General features: G+C 33.7%; 1 protein-coding gene across 6 annotated transcripts in view; it reads left to right on the forward strand.

Moving 5' to 3' along the window:
- The window catches only part of STXBP5 (syntaxin binding protein 5), a 170,516-nt gene that overhangs the window by 36,067 nt on the left and 115,716 nt on the right, over nt 1-18,733 (forward strand). For 5 of the 6 annotated variants that reach the window (XM_032873133.1, XM_032873135.1, XM_032873136.1 and 2 more), the window contains exons 5-6: nt 13,079-13,213; nt 14,919-14,982. In XM_032873133.1, the coding sequence (XP_032729024.1) occupies nt 13,079-13,213; nt 14,919-14,982 (199 nt within the window). Of the gene's footprint in view, nt 1-2,915; nt 2,921-13,078; nt 13,214-14,918; nt 14,983-18,733 lie in introns of those variants that run through there. The other variant, XM_032873139.1, reaches the window with a different exon arrangement.

The raw sequence follows: 18,733 nt of genomic DNA on the forward strand, positions 1-18,733 counted from the left end.
GATTGTGTTAGAGATTAGAACATAAACCGTATATATAGATATATACATATATATGTGTGTGTGTGTATATATATATATAAAATATTCTATATATATATAAATATATAAATTTTATATATATATTTTTATTTCCAACACCAGTCGCAATGCCTAATATCCAGTAAATGCTCAAAAAAATTATAGATTGATTGTTACCCCATTGCCTGTGCAGAAAGAGGGGAATCTCTTCTTCTCTAGAAGGCATGATGCTCCACAGACTGTGTGGGTTACCTGGGAGATAGGCTAAGAAGGAGCGTCTTCAAACAGAAAAAAATGAGAATATTTGCTCCAGACTAATTTTATATATAATCTTTATTGCTCCCACTAATAGATCCCAAACTAGCTAGGTTGTTTGATTATCTTTGGAGTGTTGCTTGGTCCTTGGCCCATAACAAGGCTTTTAAAGTTTTTATTTATTTTTTTGTAAAAAGAGTGAGATGGGAGAAAAAAGGGCTTTGAGAAATAAATTTCTTTTTACTGAACCAGCATGCCTAGGAGCTACAGCAGAATTCTATATATAATAATTTGGCAGTGATTTTGAAGATGAAGTTTTTATTTTCCTTTTCTTGCTTTACTGTATTAGCAAAAACTTATAGAAGTGTTAATGATATTTTCCATAGCAAGTATCTTTTTCTTAGTAATAATTTTAATAATATTGCTTCTAGGATTTTACTGTTAAGCATAATATAGGATGTTGGTTTGAGATAGAATTTTTTTTTTTCCCTCTCAGAGTTGGTTGTCAATTATGGAAGTTAAATTTTAATTGAATACCTTTTTAGCATCTTTTTAAAATTATTCTGTGAATCTTACCTCTCTTTTTCCCTGTTGATCTGTGGCATTAATAGCTGTCCTAATATTAAAGATTGTGTGCTTGTGAAAATTTTGGAATAACATTGACATTTCTTTTATTGTTAAGTATGATTCTTTTTTTTTTGTTGTTAAGTATGATTCTTAATATATTTTTAGAGCAGGGAGCCTGATACTGGGCTCCATTCCTGGACCCCTGAATCATGACCTGAGCCAAAGGCAGACACTTAACTAAGCCACCCAGGTGTCCCAGGACATCTACGTTCCTTTGTGAGGTTAGAATAGAACTTTCATTATTTTTTTTCAGTGTTCCAAAATCCATTGTTTATGCACCACACCCAGTGCTCCAGGCAATACGTGTCCTCCTTAATACCCACCACCAGGCACCCCCAAGTCCACACTCCCTGCCCTTCCAAAACTGTTCGTTTCTCAGACTCCACAGTTTCTCATGGTTTGTCTCCCCCTCCAATTTCCCGCAACTCATTTTTCCTCCCCATCTCCCAGTGTCCTCCATGTTATTCCTTATGCTCCACAAGTAAGTGAAACCATATGATAATTGACTTTCTCTGCTTGACTTATTTCGCTCAGCATAATCTCTTCCAGTCCCGTCCATGTTGATAAAAACGTTGGGTATTCATCTTTTCTGATGGAGGCATAATACTTCATTGTATATATGGACCATATCTTCTTTATCCATTCATCTGTTGAAGGGCATCTTGGTTCTTTCCACCATTTGGCAACTTTGGTCATTGCTGCTATGAACATTGGGGTACAGATGACCCTTCTTTCACTACATCTGTATCTTTGGGGTAAATACCCAGTAGTGCAATCGCAGGGTCATAGGATAGCTCTACTTTTAATTTTTTAAGGAGTCTTCACTCTGTTTTCCAAAGTGGCTGCACCAACTTGCATTCCCACCAACAGTGTAAGAGGGTTCCCCATTCTCCGCATCCTCTCCAACACTTGCTTACTGTGTTGTTAATTTTGGCCATTCTAACTGGTGTAAGGTAGTATATCGATGTGGTTTGATTTGAATCTCCCTGATGGCTAATGATGATGAATATTTTTTCATGTGTTTGTTAGCCATTTGTATGTCTTCTTTGGAGAAGTGCCTGTTCATGTCTTCTGCCCATTTTTTGATGTGGTTATCTGTTCTGTGTGTGTTGAGTTTGAGGAGTTCTTTATAGATCTTGGATCGGAACACAGTGAGCAAACTCCTCAAACATATATATGAAGAGACACACACACACACACTTTTCATATGACAGAGGTGGTATTGCAAACAAAAAATGCAGTAAATAAAAAAATGCTGTGATGACTCTTATCTAAATGGGAAAAGTGATTTCTACCTCATAACTAAAATAAATTGCAAGTCAGTTAAAGATTTTAATGTAAAATGGCCACAGAAAAATTAAAACTTGGGAGAATGTTATACAGGGAGTATCTTTAAGATCTGGGCAAGGTGTCCTTAAATAACATGCACAGAAAAGCACCAATTGTATCGGAAAGGATTAAAAGTTCTGTATAACACACTTACCCTAAAGTTAAAAGACAAACCGCATCTACAAAAAGAATACAAAATTCAGAGTAATTTGCCTTGTACTTTTTAAAAATGGTAACTCCCTCCCCCCCAGTTCTTCATGGCTTACGTATGTATTTTATGAACATTAAGGAAAAAATATGAAAGGATATGTTGTCCAGGTTATTAATATGACTTAAAATACAATTTGGAGGAGAGGTACACATAATTAAAAAATTAATAAAAAAATCTTTCAAGAGGCTTGCTCAGTCCATGGAGCATGTTTTGGGTCTGAGCCCCATTTTGGGTGTACAGATTACTTAATAAATCTTTAAAAAAATCACTTTAGATCATTTGAATGTACACATAATGTCATATTTCTGTATATATATCTTGCTATATATATTGTGATTGATACACACACACACACACATATATATTTAAGGAGAGAGAGAAGCTTTAATAATTAAAAATACATAGTCATAGATTGGAAGATATTTAGAGTATACCTGTGTGTACAATAAAGGTCAATCTAATACAAAAATGCAAAGAAAGGTATAGTTAACAGTTGCTGATGAATACCAGCAACTTTTGTTTATCATAACATATGTTATATAAAATACTCTGGCATTTTTATTTCTCAAGGTAAGATCATTAAAAACAGAACTTAAATCCCCCATATAACAGGGACAGTTTTTTTCAGATGTTATTTTGGTATAGATGATATATACGTTTCCGTATTTGTTATTCTCTGTTTTATTTACTAATATTCAGTTGTTTTTTTTTTAAATAGTCATTGATATTAAGGTCTGCAAGAAAGGTTAGCATGATTTATTTGGACATATTTTCAAATGTTCTTAAATGTTTTATAAAAACTAAGATGTAATTAATGAAACAATACAAATGTAAAATGAACTTCAAAGATTTCTGAAGCTTATTTTTCAAAATATTTGTCACATTGTACTGCTGGGTTATAGATATGATGAAGTTTTTTTTAAGTAGCTATGACAGTTTATCAGAAAAGATATGAGACTGTAAATAGAAAGGAAATCCTTTGAACAGATTTATAAATTGCTTTCAGCTGACTCTGCTGTTACTTTTAATACATTTCCATGTTCATTATTGCAAACTTAAGTTTTCTTCTAATAACAGGAGAGTAGGAAGGTACAGTTAATTTGAGAAAAATATCAAATACCTTCTTTTTAAAATCATCTTGCATATTCACTTGGTAAACATTGATTGAGATTCTGGTGCATGCAAATACTGTGGTAAATTCTGGAGAGACATGGAAGTTATAACTGACTAAGGGAGGTGAAATGCCAAATTATAATACAGTGGAAAGTGTGATATAATATGTAGTGAAATTTTCTTATGAAATTTAGAAGACTAACCAACAAAAGGATGTATCACCATGTTTTGAAAATTTTAGGTAAAGCCTTACAAAAGAGCCCATGTGAACAGATTTGTAGGATTAGTGGAAATTTCCCACATTAACAAAGGGCAAAGGGACTTTCCATTAATGTTCAGATGCATAGCCATGAAGAAATCTCACATGTTTTAGGGCACTATATCTAGTTAAACATGGCTAGTAGTCCCAGAGAGGATAATTTTAGAAATGTAGAAAAGGTCTGCTTCATGGAAGGCCTTTTATATAATTATAAGAAAGTGATATTCTCAACCTTTTTCCAACTTTAAATCTTTAAATGAATACCATTGTCTGAACAAGATACATTGTAAGTGGGTATTTTTTGGTCATTTAGACCATCATATAGATAAGCTACAGATTGGTGCATTTCCTGGTATGTGAATAAGGATTCAGTGCAGGAGTAGAAACCACTGTAGGTATTAAATACAAGGGGATTCAGTTTAGGAATGTAGCTGTTTACAAAATACTGAGAAGGGTGCAAGAACTATTGAGTTTCAGGAATTACAATTACTGCCATACAACTGCCTCTTGGTGCATGAATTTCAGGAGTACAGCTCCGAATGCTCTTCTGTTCTTTTTTTTTTTTTTTTTTAAATGTTGAGTTAGCCAACATATAGTACATCATTAGTTTTTGATGTAGTGTTCAACAATTCACTAGTTGCATGTAATACCCAGTGCTCATCACCACACATACCCTCCTTAATACCCATCACCCTGCTACCCCATCCTCCCCGCCCCCTCCCTTCTGTAACCCGTAGTTTGTTTCCCAGAGTCCAGTCTCTCTCATGGTTTTTCTCCCTCTCCAATTTCTTCCCCATCAGATTTCCCTCCCTTCTCCTATGGCCCTCTATGCTATTCCTTATGTTCAACATATGAATGAAACCATATGATAATTGTGTTTCTCTGCTTGCTTTATTTCACTTAGCATAATCCCCTCCAGTTCCATCCATGTTGATGCAAATGGTAGGTATTTATCTTTTCTGATGGCTGAGTAATATTCCATTGTATACATGAACGGCATCTTCTTTATACATTCATCTCTGCTCCCTCCACTGTTTGGCTGTTGTGGACATTGCTGCTATAAACACTGGGGTGATGTGCCCCTTCTTTTCACTACATCTGTATCTTTAGTGTAAATACCTAGTAGTGCAAGTGCTGGGTCATAGAGTAGCTCTATTTTTAACATCTTTAACCTCCATACTGTTTTCCAGAGTAGCTTTATCAGTCTGCATTCCCACCAACAGTGTAAGAGGGTTCATTCCTTTTCTCCACATACTCACCAACATTTGTTGTTTCCTGCATTGTTAATTTTTGCCATTCTAATGGGTATAAGGTGGTATCTCATTGTGGTTTTGATTTGTATTTCCCTGACTACTAGTGAAGTTGAACATTTTTTCATGTGTCTGTGTTAGCCATTTGTATGTCTTTGGAGAAGTGTCTGTTCATGTCTTCTGCCCATTTCTTGACTGGATTATTTGTTTTTTGGGTGTTTGAGAAGTTCTTTATAGATGTTGGATACCAGCCCTTTAGCTGTAGTGTCGTTTGCAAATATCTTCTCCCATTCTGTGGGTTGCCTCTTAGTTTCGTTGACTCTTTCCTTTGCTGTGCAGGCAGAAGCTTTTTATCTTGTTGAAGTTCCAGAAGTTCATTTTTGCTTTTGTTTCCCTTGACTTTGGAGACATATCTTGAATGAGGTTGCTGTGGCTGATGTTGAAGAGGTGACTGCCTATGTTCTCCTCTAGGATTTTGATGGATTCCTTTCTCACATCAAGGTCTTTCATCCATTTTGAGTTTATCTTTGTGTGTTGTGTAAGAGAATGGTCCAGTTTCATTCTTTTGCATGTGGCTGTCCAATTTTCCCAGCACCATTTACTGAAAAGATTGTCTTTTTTTTTTTTTTCCATTGGGTATTTTTTCCTGCTTTGTCGAAGATTAGATGACCCTAGCGTTGAGGGTCCCTTCTGGGATCTCTGTTCTATTCCATTGATCTATGTGTCTGTCGTTCTGCCAATACCGTGCTGTCTTGATGATCACAGCTTTGTAATATAGCTTGAAGTCAGGCGTCATTATGCCCTCACTTTTGGTTTTCTTTTTCATTATTCCCCTGGTGATTCAGGGTCTTTTCTGGTTCCATACAAATTTTCGGATTGTTTATTCCAGCTCTGTGAAAAATGCCAATGATACCATTGGATAGGGATGGCATTGAAAATGTAGATTGCTCTGGGCAGCATAGACATTTTAACAATGTTTATTCTTCCAGTCCATGAGCATGGACTGTTTTTCCATCTCTTTATGTCTCATTCCATTTCTTTCATATGTATTCTGTAGTTTGTAGAGTTTAGAGCCTTTACCTTTTTGGTTAGGTTAATTCCTAGGTATCTTATGGTTTTTGGTGCTATTGTAAATGGAATCAATTAATTGAATTTAAGTAATTCATGTAAAAAAAAAATGCTGTGGAATGCTGTATCTGGTCCCCACTGCTGTCATAAGTACCTCTTGCCACTCAGGTTTCCTTGAATGCCCTTGTCAGCAGAAACAGCAACAGAAAGATGGTTTGTGCCTATCTTTTGCCTGAAGATCTCAAGCACATCCATTTAGTAGAAACTTAATCTCATCTGGAACTTTAGCTATGGAAGAATCTGGGAAATAGAAGTTTTAGCTTTCTAGTATCTGCAGAACAGGAAGGCATAGAGGAGAATGTGGAAGAGGATTTGGAGTAATAGTTGGCCAAATTCAGTACACTATAACTCTACACCCTTTTCCCAGATATACTTACACCAAGTGTCACTAAAAATTTAGAGAGCATTATGGTAGAAGATAGGAAGCCATCAGGGTCTTCCAAGTAAGATAATGATACGATTTCTCTTGGCTTTGAAAACAGTCAGTAATAATGGTTTAAATTAGGCCCAACCATGTGGATAGAGAGGGAGTAAATCAGGTATATCTGATTGTTTTGTTAACTAACATAATAAATTCTCACATTTTATGTAGTTTATTTGTTCATTTAATGAATGAAGTACTTATTACGTAAAATTGTGATATTTGCTGAGAATATAAAAGTGGTGGTTTATTTCCTGTCATGTTGGGCTGATTTAATGGGATATAGGCATGTAGAAGAGCTTATTTGTTCATATGTCCTTATGGATTAAATACATATGTGTATTTTTGCCCTTGTTTATAGATGATTAATTTTAACATTACTTAGACTGCATGTGTTCTTCTGTTAAAAATTGGTAATAACTAAATCTTCCAAATTTGGTGCTTGTTGACTATATAGTACTGACAGACTCTTACTAAAGCTAAATAGTGAATAGGAGATACACATCACTTCCTAACATGTAATATGTTACATTTTTTAAGTCCCTTAAGCAAATACAGAAATTATTGTGTTCCTAGTAACAACTTTGTGTAGAATGAGTCTATCAATTTTTAAGTCCTGTGGAGGGAACTAGAATACAACTCTATTTAGGTACACTCTGAAGGAATTCAACTTGATTATTTATTATTTCTAATACACTTGATTCAACCACATACTATTTTTTGTTGGGGGGAGCTCCTTATTCATTTTAAGGTTCCTTTTCAGGCTCAATTTAATATATTGTTCTTATACTATCTGATCTTACTAGTGTTTACTGAGTTTTAATGTCTTCCATGTGAGGCTCAACTATGTTGTTTTAATTATTTTCAGTATAACATTATGCTTTAATATGTCAGCACATTAACTTAAATTAACTTGGTCTCCAGGTATCAGTAAAAACCAAAGTCACTCTCATTTACTGTGATCTATATCACCTTATAATAAAGATCTTTATAACAAAGTGTATGAAGAACAACAGTCATGAGTTTCAGCCAAATGGTAATGTTTGAGCTTCATGATAAATGCACTGGTGGCATTCTTAAAATTTTCCCGGGGTCTTTTTAATTTAATTCTAAGAAATACAAGAATTTGTTTTTCCTATATGTTTTTATAACTTCAAATAAAAAGATTTTGGCTGAACAGATTATATTAAATAACAGGTCAGTTATCTATTGCTTGCATATCAAAACATCCCAAAACTTGAAAGGCTAAAATAACAGCCATTTTGTTTGCTTACATTTCTGTAGGTCAGCACTTGAGGTGAGCTTAGCACAGGTAGTCTTTCCCTGTACTCACTTATGCAGCCATACTTATCTAGCTGCTCAACTGGATTGGATGATCTGTAGTTTTCCTTCCATGTCTGTTGGTTGATACTGGCTGTGGGCTGGGCCAGAGTCTCCCAAAGGTTAGTTTGGGCTTCATCACATGGCTCCTGGGTTCTAAAAGCATAAGAAAGAGAACAAGCCCCAGTGTGCAAGTGCTTTTCAAATCTTTGCTTCTGGCAGAGCTGCTAATGTCTAAAAGGCCAATGCAAGTTATAAGATCCTAGAATCAGTATTGGGAGAGACTATACAAGGGAGAGGATTAAGGGAGGGGAAAGGAGATCTCTTGGGGGACATTAATATATGTTTAGTGATGTTTATATATGTATAGTGATATTTACTTCATTGTTGAAACTATTTGCAGTGTTTCTTTGCATCTGTTGATCTAAACTCTTCAAGAAATCTTTGTCCCGTGGCTATTTTGTGCCACTTGTTTCATGACTGCTTTTACTGAAAAATACTAGCTTTCTATTATGGATCACTTTCATAGAATCATAAACAACAAATCTCTTTGTCTACACATAAACACAATGCACACATATACATGTATACATATATATATACACCTAGGTATGCATACACACACGCATATATATATGTATACACACATATGTGTATATCTGTATAGTTTTAAGTGCTTCAATCAGTGTGACTCCTTTTAAATAATACAATCTTTTCATCAATTTATTACTTTAAAGCCTGAACAGTTATGCTTTAAGTCTCCTTTAAACTTTCAACAAAGAAAGCTAATTTTTTTTTTTAAAGATTTAATTTATCTGAGAGAGAGCGAGTGTGCCAGCATGAGTAAGGGGGTGCAGAGAGACAAGCAGACTCCCATCTGAGCAGGGAGCTGGACACGGGCTTCGATCCCAGAACCCTGAGATCATGACCTGAGCCAAAGGAAGACACTTAACTGACTGAGCCACCCAGGGACCCCCGATTTTTATTTTATTAAACAATGAAATATAGTCATTTTGTATAACAAACATTAAAAGAGTCCATTAAATATGTATAATAAGTCCAGTTTGTCTCAACAACCAGTTTTATATTTTGGTGACTGATTAAATTGCCCACAAATTTATGATCTTTCAGTTCTTAGTAGGTCATGTTGATTGAATTGCTTTCTAGTAGTATATCTTGGGGGACCACATTTTCTTATTGGCCTTTTCCTAAATCAGTGGCATGATGTTTTATTTGGTTGCAATATGGAATTTTAGTTTTCTTACTATTCCTATTCTCATTTGTTCAGAGCCATTATAATTTGCTAATTAAGAAATTTTCAATTGTAATAACATTTGACTTCCCCCTCCTTTAACTGAGTCAAATAATGAGGATAGTTATGGAGCAGAGTAATTTTCCCGTTATTTCTATGAAAGACTCATTCTGTGGACCATGTTAAAGTCTTGGTGATGGATATTAAATGAACATTTTAATTAAGTTCCTTCTTAAAATGTTAAATAGTAGTTTGTTTTCACTTCCAAAAAACAAAGATGCTTTAAATTTTTCAGCAATATAAGTTGGTTTTGTAATTGAGAAAAAACTTATGATGGCAGCTAATATTGAAAAAGTGAATCTATGGAAAAGTTCCAGATATTTTGCTGAACATTGAAAAATTTATTCTTACTTCATTCCCTTAAATATTTGAGAAACAGCTGCAGTATGCTGTTGCACTGGGAATAGAAAATATTTTATGAATATATCCAGAATCTCTGCTGTTAAAGTATAAGTATTTGAAGCATATTATGTAAATAATTTTGTAAGAATTAAAGTCAAAGATGGGTCATGTAATTGTAATTGTGTTAATTCAGTAACTACTGCTTTGTAGCAGTGAAGAATAAAGAAGAATTTCAAAGTAGTGGAATATATCCAGAAGTTGGGTATTTCTGATTTTGTTGTTGTTGTTATCTGGTCATTATTTTGGCTTATTTATGTTAAAGTTATTTTCCAATTTTCAAGACATTTTGCTCTATTCATGTTCTAGTTTATCACACATTTCGAATAAAATGGTTGTTTTTATGTTTATTTGATTGTTCATTTTATACCTAGTTTGTTGCTGCTCTTTTATGTACTTCAGATAGTTAAAATTTGCCTTGAACTTCTAGGTGGTAGACTATCACTTAGTAATAATTAGCTAACATTTGTTGAACACTTATCTGTTTCAGGGGCCATTTTAAGCATTTGATCCTCAGTGGAACACTGTCAGGGTAGATGTCCTTTACTGTTTTGAAACTGAGGCTCTGAGAGATTGAGTGGTTTACCTAAATTCTCAGGCTCATGAGTGACAGCGCTGGAAATTAAATATAGGCAGTATAATTCCAGAGCTTATGCCTACATATTATCAGAAAATCGCAATCTCTTTTCATAATTGCTAAATCCACAAATCTCTGAAAACACAAAATTTTAAAACAGCTTTATTGAGGGTATAATTTACATATGAAAAGCTGTACATACTTAAAGTGTCAATTTGATAAATTTTGACACATATATATACCCATGAAACTGTCATCATAATCAAGGTAACAAACATACAAATCACCCCAAAATGTTTCCTTGTGGTTATCCCTCCCCTCTTCTGTTTCTAACTTCCATCTCCACAATCTCTAGGTAACCATGATCTGCTTTCTGTTAAAATAGATTTGTTTGCATTTCCTATTGTATATAAATTATATAAAAATAGAATTATACAATATGTATTTTTATCTGGCTTTTCCCCCTCATGATAAGGACTTTGAGATTCATCAATGTTTTTGCACATATTAGTAGTTTATTCCTTTTTACTATTAAATAGTATCTTGTTATAGGTACATAACAATTTTTCATCCATTTACCTGTTGACGGACATATGGATACTTGGATTGTTTCCAGTTTTTGGCTATTATAAAGCTGCTATGGAACATATGTGTATAAGTCTTGTATAGAGCTATTTTTTTTTGTTGTTGTTGTTGTTTGTTTTTTTATTGGTTACTTTTTTTAAATTTTATTTTTTTTTAATTTTTTTTAATTTTTATTTTTTATAAACATATAGAGCTATGTTTTTCTTTTCCTTGGGTCAATGCCTAAGAATTGAATGATCCATCATAGAGTATTTTTATATTTAACTTCTTAAGAAACTGCCAGTGACTATAGTTAATAAATAATACTGTATTTTATATTTGAAAGTTGCTAGAGGAGTAGAAGATCTTAAAAGTTCTAATTACAAGAAAAATATTTATAACTGTATGTATGGTGATGGATATTTCAACTAGATTTATTGTGGTGATCATATTGCAATATATACACATATTGAATCATTATGGTGCACATTTGAAACTAATTTAGTATTACATGAAAATTATATCTCAGTTAGAAAAAAGACTGCCACAATTATACTTTAGGATATATAATGCATTTGTGAGATACTACCTCCATTTTAGGTGATATACACAATTTGCATTATGTACTTCTTTAAAATTTGGAAAATTCAGGGGCGCCTGGGTGGCTCAGTGGGTTAAGCCTCTGCCTTCGGCTCAGATCATGATCTCAGGGTCCTGGGATCGAGCCCCGCATCGGGCTCTCTTCTCTGCAGGGAGCCTGCTTCCCTTCCTCTCTCTCTGCCTGCCTCCCTGCCTACTTGATCTCTCTCTGTCAAATAAATAAATAAAAATCTTAAAAAAAAATTTGGAAAATTCAGAATTCTGAAACCCCTATGGCCCTAGAGTTTTCAGAAAGGTACTGTGGACTTACTGCTGTGTGAGGTAAAAGAGTACTATAAAATGTTTTTTGATTCAGTAGACATTTCTCTGCTTTAGTTAAATTTATATAAATCCCTTAGAAAGATGACCTGTTACTATATAAAACCCTTAACAAAAAATATAGATAATGAACCTTAAGTAATTATCTAAATGAACATTCCCTTGAGGAAATAGAACATGAGTTGCATGTACATTTATTTGGTAAGTATTTTCATCTTGAAAATTTTCTGTAATGAAATTGTGGTAATGGGAATAACACTGTGTTTACTATATCTTGCCTAAAACCTAGTGTCCATATTGACAGTCTAGCACTGATTATGATTGTGCATTATTTGAAGTGCTATGCTATGGGAATTTTAAATAGTATATTTTGAGAGACATGATAGGTTGTCTGAAAAGAAAGACCATGATATGATTTCATAATATACTGATTTTTTTTACTAAAAATAAGTGCTGTAAAAAGGACAAGATAATGTCCATTTTTGATCATGAAGTCAAATGAACTAATAATAGAAAGTGTTTGAAATTTTTGGAATGATAATAAAATTTAATATATGCATGTAAATTATAATTTGTTAATCCAGGCTTATCATAGCATCATGACATAGGAAGAGATAGTTGTCTAAGCCTCAGTGTGGAGGATCTCTGCCCTCCCTGAGGCTTACAAGTTAGCGAGGAAGGTAGACCCTAACTGTCTTAAAGGTAGGGTCTAGAAGGTAGACCCGACCTATCTTAAAAGTCTAGCCTAATAGAGATGCAAAGTATTGGGATTTCAGTTTGAATAAATGTGGTATTTGAACTGAATCTTGAATAGAAGAAAAATACCAACTGGAGGAGCATTTTGTCTGGAAGGGATAGTAGGTACAGATGATGAGAAAGATTAGTGTGTTTAATAACTCTGAAGAAATGTAATAGTACCTTGGGGTCAGTCTTAGACTCATAGTTTGTGGCTTAATGGTTAAATTTGTGATGTGCCTCATGATGTGATGAGCACTGGGTGTTATACATAACTGATGAATCATTGAACATTACATCTGAAACTAATGAGGTACTGATGGTTGGCTGATTGAATTTACATTAAAAAATGAAAAAAAATTGTGATGTGCCTAAAGTAGCACAATGACTGACATAGATTTGAAATGCTAACTTTAAAGCTCATCTTTCCATCAGGCCATGCTGTCTATTTACTGTAGGGTCTCATGTTTGACATATCAGTTAAGTTTGCTTATTAAAAATTAATCACAATGAGTAAGTAAATCTGGTTGTATATCATTTTTACATTTCCTAAATTATATATCATGTTTAACCCTCAAATGTAATTAATAAAATTTACAGACATTTTTCTAATTATCTTTTTGGATATACTTTCTCTTGCAGGGTTACATTTTGCCATCTGCCTTTCCAGAGTAAGTGGCTCTATGTGGGCACTGAGCGAGGTAATATACATATTGTCAATGTGGAGTCCTTCACACTCTCAGGCTACGTCATTATGTGGAATAAAGCCATTGAACTGTGAGTTTGAGCACATATTCCATGTCTGAAAGTGTCGGTACCATATATGATATCTTTGTATAATAGCTAGTTAGTAAATCCATATGGAATTAAATATGTCAGACATTCTTGATATTAAACACAGTTTATTAACCTTTTCTAATTGTTATTAGCAGTTTGTAAGTTTAAGTCTTTATAGATAGAAGAACATGTGCATATATGACATGTGTATGTCTGTACAAGCTGTAGCACAAGTTCAATGAAATAATTCTTAGGTGAAAAACACTCCAGTTTTGTTTTTTTTTCCCCCTGTGTTTTTATCTTCTGCTTATTTTTCTTTCAAATGTTGCTCATACCCCATTGGGTTGCCTCCAGTGATTAGAAAACATTGATCTAAACCACTACTTGATATGTTTTAATTGACAAATATAATGTAAATGTTTGCAGTGTAATAAATACAGAATTTGACAGTTAATTTCCCCTAATTTTGATATAATAATTGTTTTAACATCAAGAACATGGTTGAGCTGTAAGGCTGTAAGGATCTTTAGCACCAACTCTGCACTCAGTGTTAGAATCTCATCTTTATATCTTACCTCAAGTTATTTCTTATATTATTTAGACATAAAAATCAAAATTTAAGGATATTGGCAAGGTTAATTTTCAGTGTTTCTTTTTTTTAAACAAATAGTTCTGTATTGTTTCATTCCACAGGATTTGACATTAAAGATAAATTGATAGCATCTCTCTTCAGCAATGTCTTGGTGCACCTGTGATAGTGTATTAAACTTGGTTTTCTTTCCTGTGACAAGGATGTTATCATATCTCACTCCCTTAGTATAAGGTGTGGGTTTTCCTCTCTGTTCTGTGAGGTGATCATGATATCTAGTGGGTAGGCTTAGTGCAGATGTCTTTATGGTTTCACAAAGATCTCTCATCAACTGGACTGGTGTCTCAGCCCTCAGAATTTATGAATAGGGAGGTGCTTATTCCTACTGTGTGGGCATAAGTTCAGCTCCATTCTTAGCTGTATGACTTTTTTTTTCTCTGACCAAGTACAGTAGCATTATTTTTGTTGACTTTTTAAAAAACATAATAGAATTTTTCTTATTTTTCATGTGAACTATGAAACTGGATGAGATGCCCCATTTGGAGGCTAGAGTTGAGTAAAATAAAATAGCAATATTTTAGATGATGCTGTATTTAAAAATATTAATTCTGAGGATTATACCATGAGAATAGGGGTTTTTGTGTGTGTGTGTGCTAAAATCCTTAATTGAAGATTCTCTCTTATATAGAAAGTATACTTAAAAATTTTGCTGACTTGTATCAGTGTCACTGTTTTTCTTCCCATTCCCTTTTTTTTCCCTTTTTTTCAGTTTTTATTTAAATTCCAATTAGGTAACATATAGTGTAATATTAGTTTCAGGGGTACAAAATGATATGGTGTTTCAGCACTTCCATGCAATACCCAGTACTCATCACAAATGCACTCCCTGGTCCTTATCACATATTTAACCCACGTATTTAACCCCTATCCGTATTTTTCTTCTGAGTCCTATCTTAATCCATATTAAGAACTATATATCTCTTATTGATCACTTACTGAATTGTTTTCCTCCTTAATAAATATATATTTATTTTTCATTCGTTGTTTTCATTGTGATGAGTATATAGTTGTATTGAAATATTTAATTGAGAAAAAAACTTAACTATTCTGTTTTAGGTCATCTAAATCTCATCCAGGACCAGTTGTCCATATAAGTGATAACCCAATGGATGAAGGAAAGGTAGAATTTTTTTTTCTAAAAATATGTATTTATTAAATGCATGGATTTGGGTATTTTTTAAAATAATCAAAGTGTTCTAGTATCACATACATTTACTTTGCAAAATTGAGATTTCTAACAAAAGTTGTACGTCAAAGACATGTACTGGTTTATTTATATATTATGAAGAACAAGTGAAAGAATTAGAATAATTTACAATTTTAAAGAACAAAAAACCCCTAAGACAAATAAAATTTAGTAAGTGCTTATAAAATTAATAATTTATTTTTAGTTTATTAAGATTTTCTGGTAATCCTGGCAAAAACTGTTTTCTTTTGGTTTTGAATTATTTTCAGCCCTTATACAATTTTTGTAATATTTATCACATAATGCCTTATGTTAGAGTTGTCTATATCTCATCTCCCTTAAAATTTTCTTCTTAGATAGCCTAGATTAATAATATATTTTTTAAAATAGTACTTCATTTTTTATATTCAAACCAGTTTCATGTAGCCAGTATCTAATTGTTGTTTAGACTTGTTAATACACTTAAAAATAATAAAATTTCCTTTTCCATGCATCTCTTTCCTAATTCAATCTCTTAAGTAGTTCTATTTAATGATATTTCTCTACTTACATAATTTTATGATATTAGCCTACATAAACACCAGATGTTTATCACTATCAGAAGTCAGTGAAATGACATTTCTAGATTTTGTGGAGGTTTTTTCTTCCCTCAGTTGGTGGGAACGGTCTAGCCTGTATGTTAACACTATTATTTTATTTGCTGGTAGGAAAACAAAAGGATAGCTATACTGTTTGGAGTTAGCTTATAATCATACAAATTCATGTTTTGAGGGAAACTTCACACAGAGCAAGTTACAGTAGCCTGTATGTACCTCCACTCTATTTTCCTTGCTACAAAGTTCTTGTATAGAAGCCAAGACTTTGGGTGGGAGGCATGGTAAGAGAATTGAAAACTTCCCTCCCTTCTACCTGGATTCAGTCGATAAGTCATTTCAATCCTTTCTTTGCAGTGTCTCTTTTCTATTCAGTCTTATTATGACTACTAAAGTTCAAAGTGTTCCAACCCATTGATGAGCCATCCACATCAATCTTCCTAGAATGCTGTTTTAATATTATTGCTCTCCTGTTAAAAAAAGTTTTCAGTGGTTCAACAGTAGCTAACAAAATAAAGTTTCCTGAAAACATAGCCCTAGGTTTTATTGTCTTTCAGAACATCTTTATCTGAATGCTGTGCTGAAGTAAATAGTTATTTTTCATGTGTGAGCTGCTCATTAATGCCTCCATAGCTCCTTTATGTGAGTCCCTCTGTTTGAAATGCTTTCCCACTATTCTCTCTCTGCTGAATACCTACCCACATTATGAAACTCAGATTAAATGTATTTCTTTCATGATATCTTTGCTGATAATCCTGACTAAAAATGCTTTCTCTCACTTCCAAATTCATTAACACCTTAGTTGTACAAGTTTTATAGTATTTGTCACATATTGCTATGTATTAGAAATATGTACATATCTCACTTCCCCTGAACTTGAAAGACCCCCAAAAGCATAGAGAAAAATATTTATGAAGGTTTATGTTTCCCATAATACCCAACATATAAATAGTAATGCCTCAGTATATACTTAATTTATTATATAAATAAGTTGTGTATAATACTTACTATCATCCTCATTTTTTTGAAACCTGGTATTATGTTATTCTCCTTAGTTTGAGGAGTTAACCTCACTCAAACATTTTTGAAATACTAAGGCACTAGAATAGATAATATTGTCTAACCTTTGATTTCTAATAGAAAAATCCACTTTATATCAGTGACTCTACTGTTTTCCAAAGATCTCTGTGACACTGTGTTGCTAAAGAAAGGTATAAAGTGACAGGGCAGCTTCTTCCAAAGCTAACCTTATGGTAGATGCCACCACATTAAGCAAAGGTTTTAGTGAAGGAAGTTAGGTATTAGTGTAAAATTACTTATGATGGTAACAATAATAACTACCACTTACTGAATTCTCCTTTGTTTTGGGCACTGTGCTTTCTACTTTATATGTACTATTTTATTCGATCATCTTAACAATTTTTAAGTTAGTTATCTTCCCTGATTTACAGATGATGAGGCAAAGACTTGGTGCAATTATGTGTTTCAGAGGTACAAAGCTACATATTGATGAAGCTGGGATTTTGAATACTGATTCTTCTGATTTCATCCCCAGAGTTATTGATGTTGTAGAGAGTTAATTCATATTCAGCATGCCCGTTAATGCTTTTATGAAAGAAAAAATAAAAGGAAACTAGCCAACAGAATATAAATTAGCATCTCTGAGTTATGAAAGATTCTAGTGAAAATAAACATTGAATTTCCCAAGTTTAAATACCATGTCTTTAAGTTAGCTTTTTGATTTTTTAATACTTAGGAGGTTATGTGGATTAAAGCCTAACCTGTTGGCATAGATTTCTAACATTCTTAGGATGTTAGAGCTGGCTGAAGGGGGTTAAAACTTACTATAACCCTCTTGTTATTAAGATCTGGAAGGGTAAAATTATTTCCTTAATGTTACATGACTTCTAAGTAACAGATATTAAGACTAGAGCTTAATTGACCTGTGCCCTGAGCCATTCCAGTGCTCAGTTAGTCACATGTCTAAGATATTTAGAAGGACTAGGAAAAGATAAAGGAAACAAATAACAATTTTTCCTAGAAGGAGTATATATGTCACATTGCCTAGGCAAGAACAGTTTGTGTAGCAAAATTAACTGTACTTCCTACAAAGGTGAGGAGAGTTTTGTTAGCTTCAGTTATTGCCCCTCCAAGTATCCCTGTAGTCTGAACTCCACTAAATTACTATTTCATTAAAATTACTGGGTTTGGGGACACCTGGGTGGTTCAGTGGTTAAGCGTCTGTCTTTGCTCAGGACAGGATGCTCAAGCCCCACATCTGGCTCCCTATTTAGTGGGAAGTCTGCTTCTGCCTCTGTCCTTCCCCTCTGCTCATGTTCTCTCTCTGGCTCTCTCTCAAATATATGGAAATCTTAAAAACAAACAAAAAAAACTAGGTCTGCCCGAACTTTGTTCATATCCCCAGATTACATGAAGAAGTATTGGCTACCTACTAATCATATATGTATTCACTAAATAAACATTTATTGAGCATGTCCTGTGCACTAGGCAGGATATTAGAGACATATAGATGAAAATGCATGTGCTAACATAGGAGAAGGAGGATCTTAATCTATCTAGAAGAATTGGGGGCTGGCTTACCCAAGGGAGAAATACCAAATTGGGACTTAAAAAATGAATAGATCATTCAGTGAATAAAAGGATAGGAGGTTTCAAGCAAAGGGGATATTGAGATTTGAAAAAGTCAAGGTGGAGATTTGTGGGCAGTAGAGGTTGGATATTCATTCACAAAAAAACAGATTAAGTACCTACAACATATCATTCAGTCTCTGTGCCTTACGGTAGTGGTGAACGATATAAAAAGAGTCCTTGCCTAAATAAACTAGTGTTATAGTCCATAAGAGAATTCAGCTAAGGAAAAGGCCATTATTGTGTAGTGACCCTTCAGATTCAAAAATGTACACAGTGCTGTTGGAGCACATAGAAATGGGATTGATTTACATTTGGTAGGTCAGGGAAGGCTTCTTAAAGGAAATGATAGCTAAAACAACATTGGAAAAGTTAGTAGGATTGGTCAGGCAAAGAGGATAACTTCAAATATGGCCCAGGAAGACAGCAAAAATAAGAGAAAG

This window comes from Lontra canadensis, unplaced genomic scaffold (genome assembly GCF_010015895.1).
Source record: "Lontra canadensis isolate GAN:19392208 unplaced genomic scaffold, GSC_riverotter_1.0 scaffold47, whole genome shotgun sequence".
Taxonomy (NCBI): domain Eukaryota; kingdom Metazoa; phylum Chordata; class Mammalia; order Carnivora; family Mustelidae; genus Lontra; species Lontra canadensis.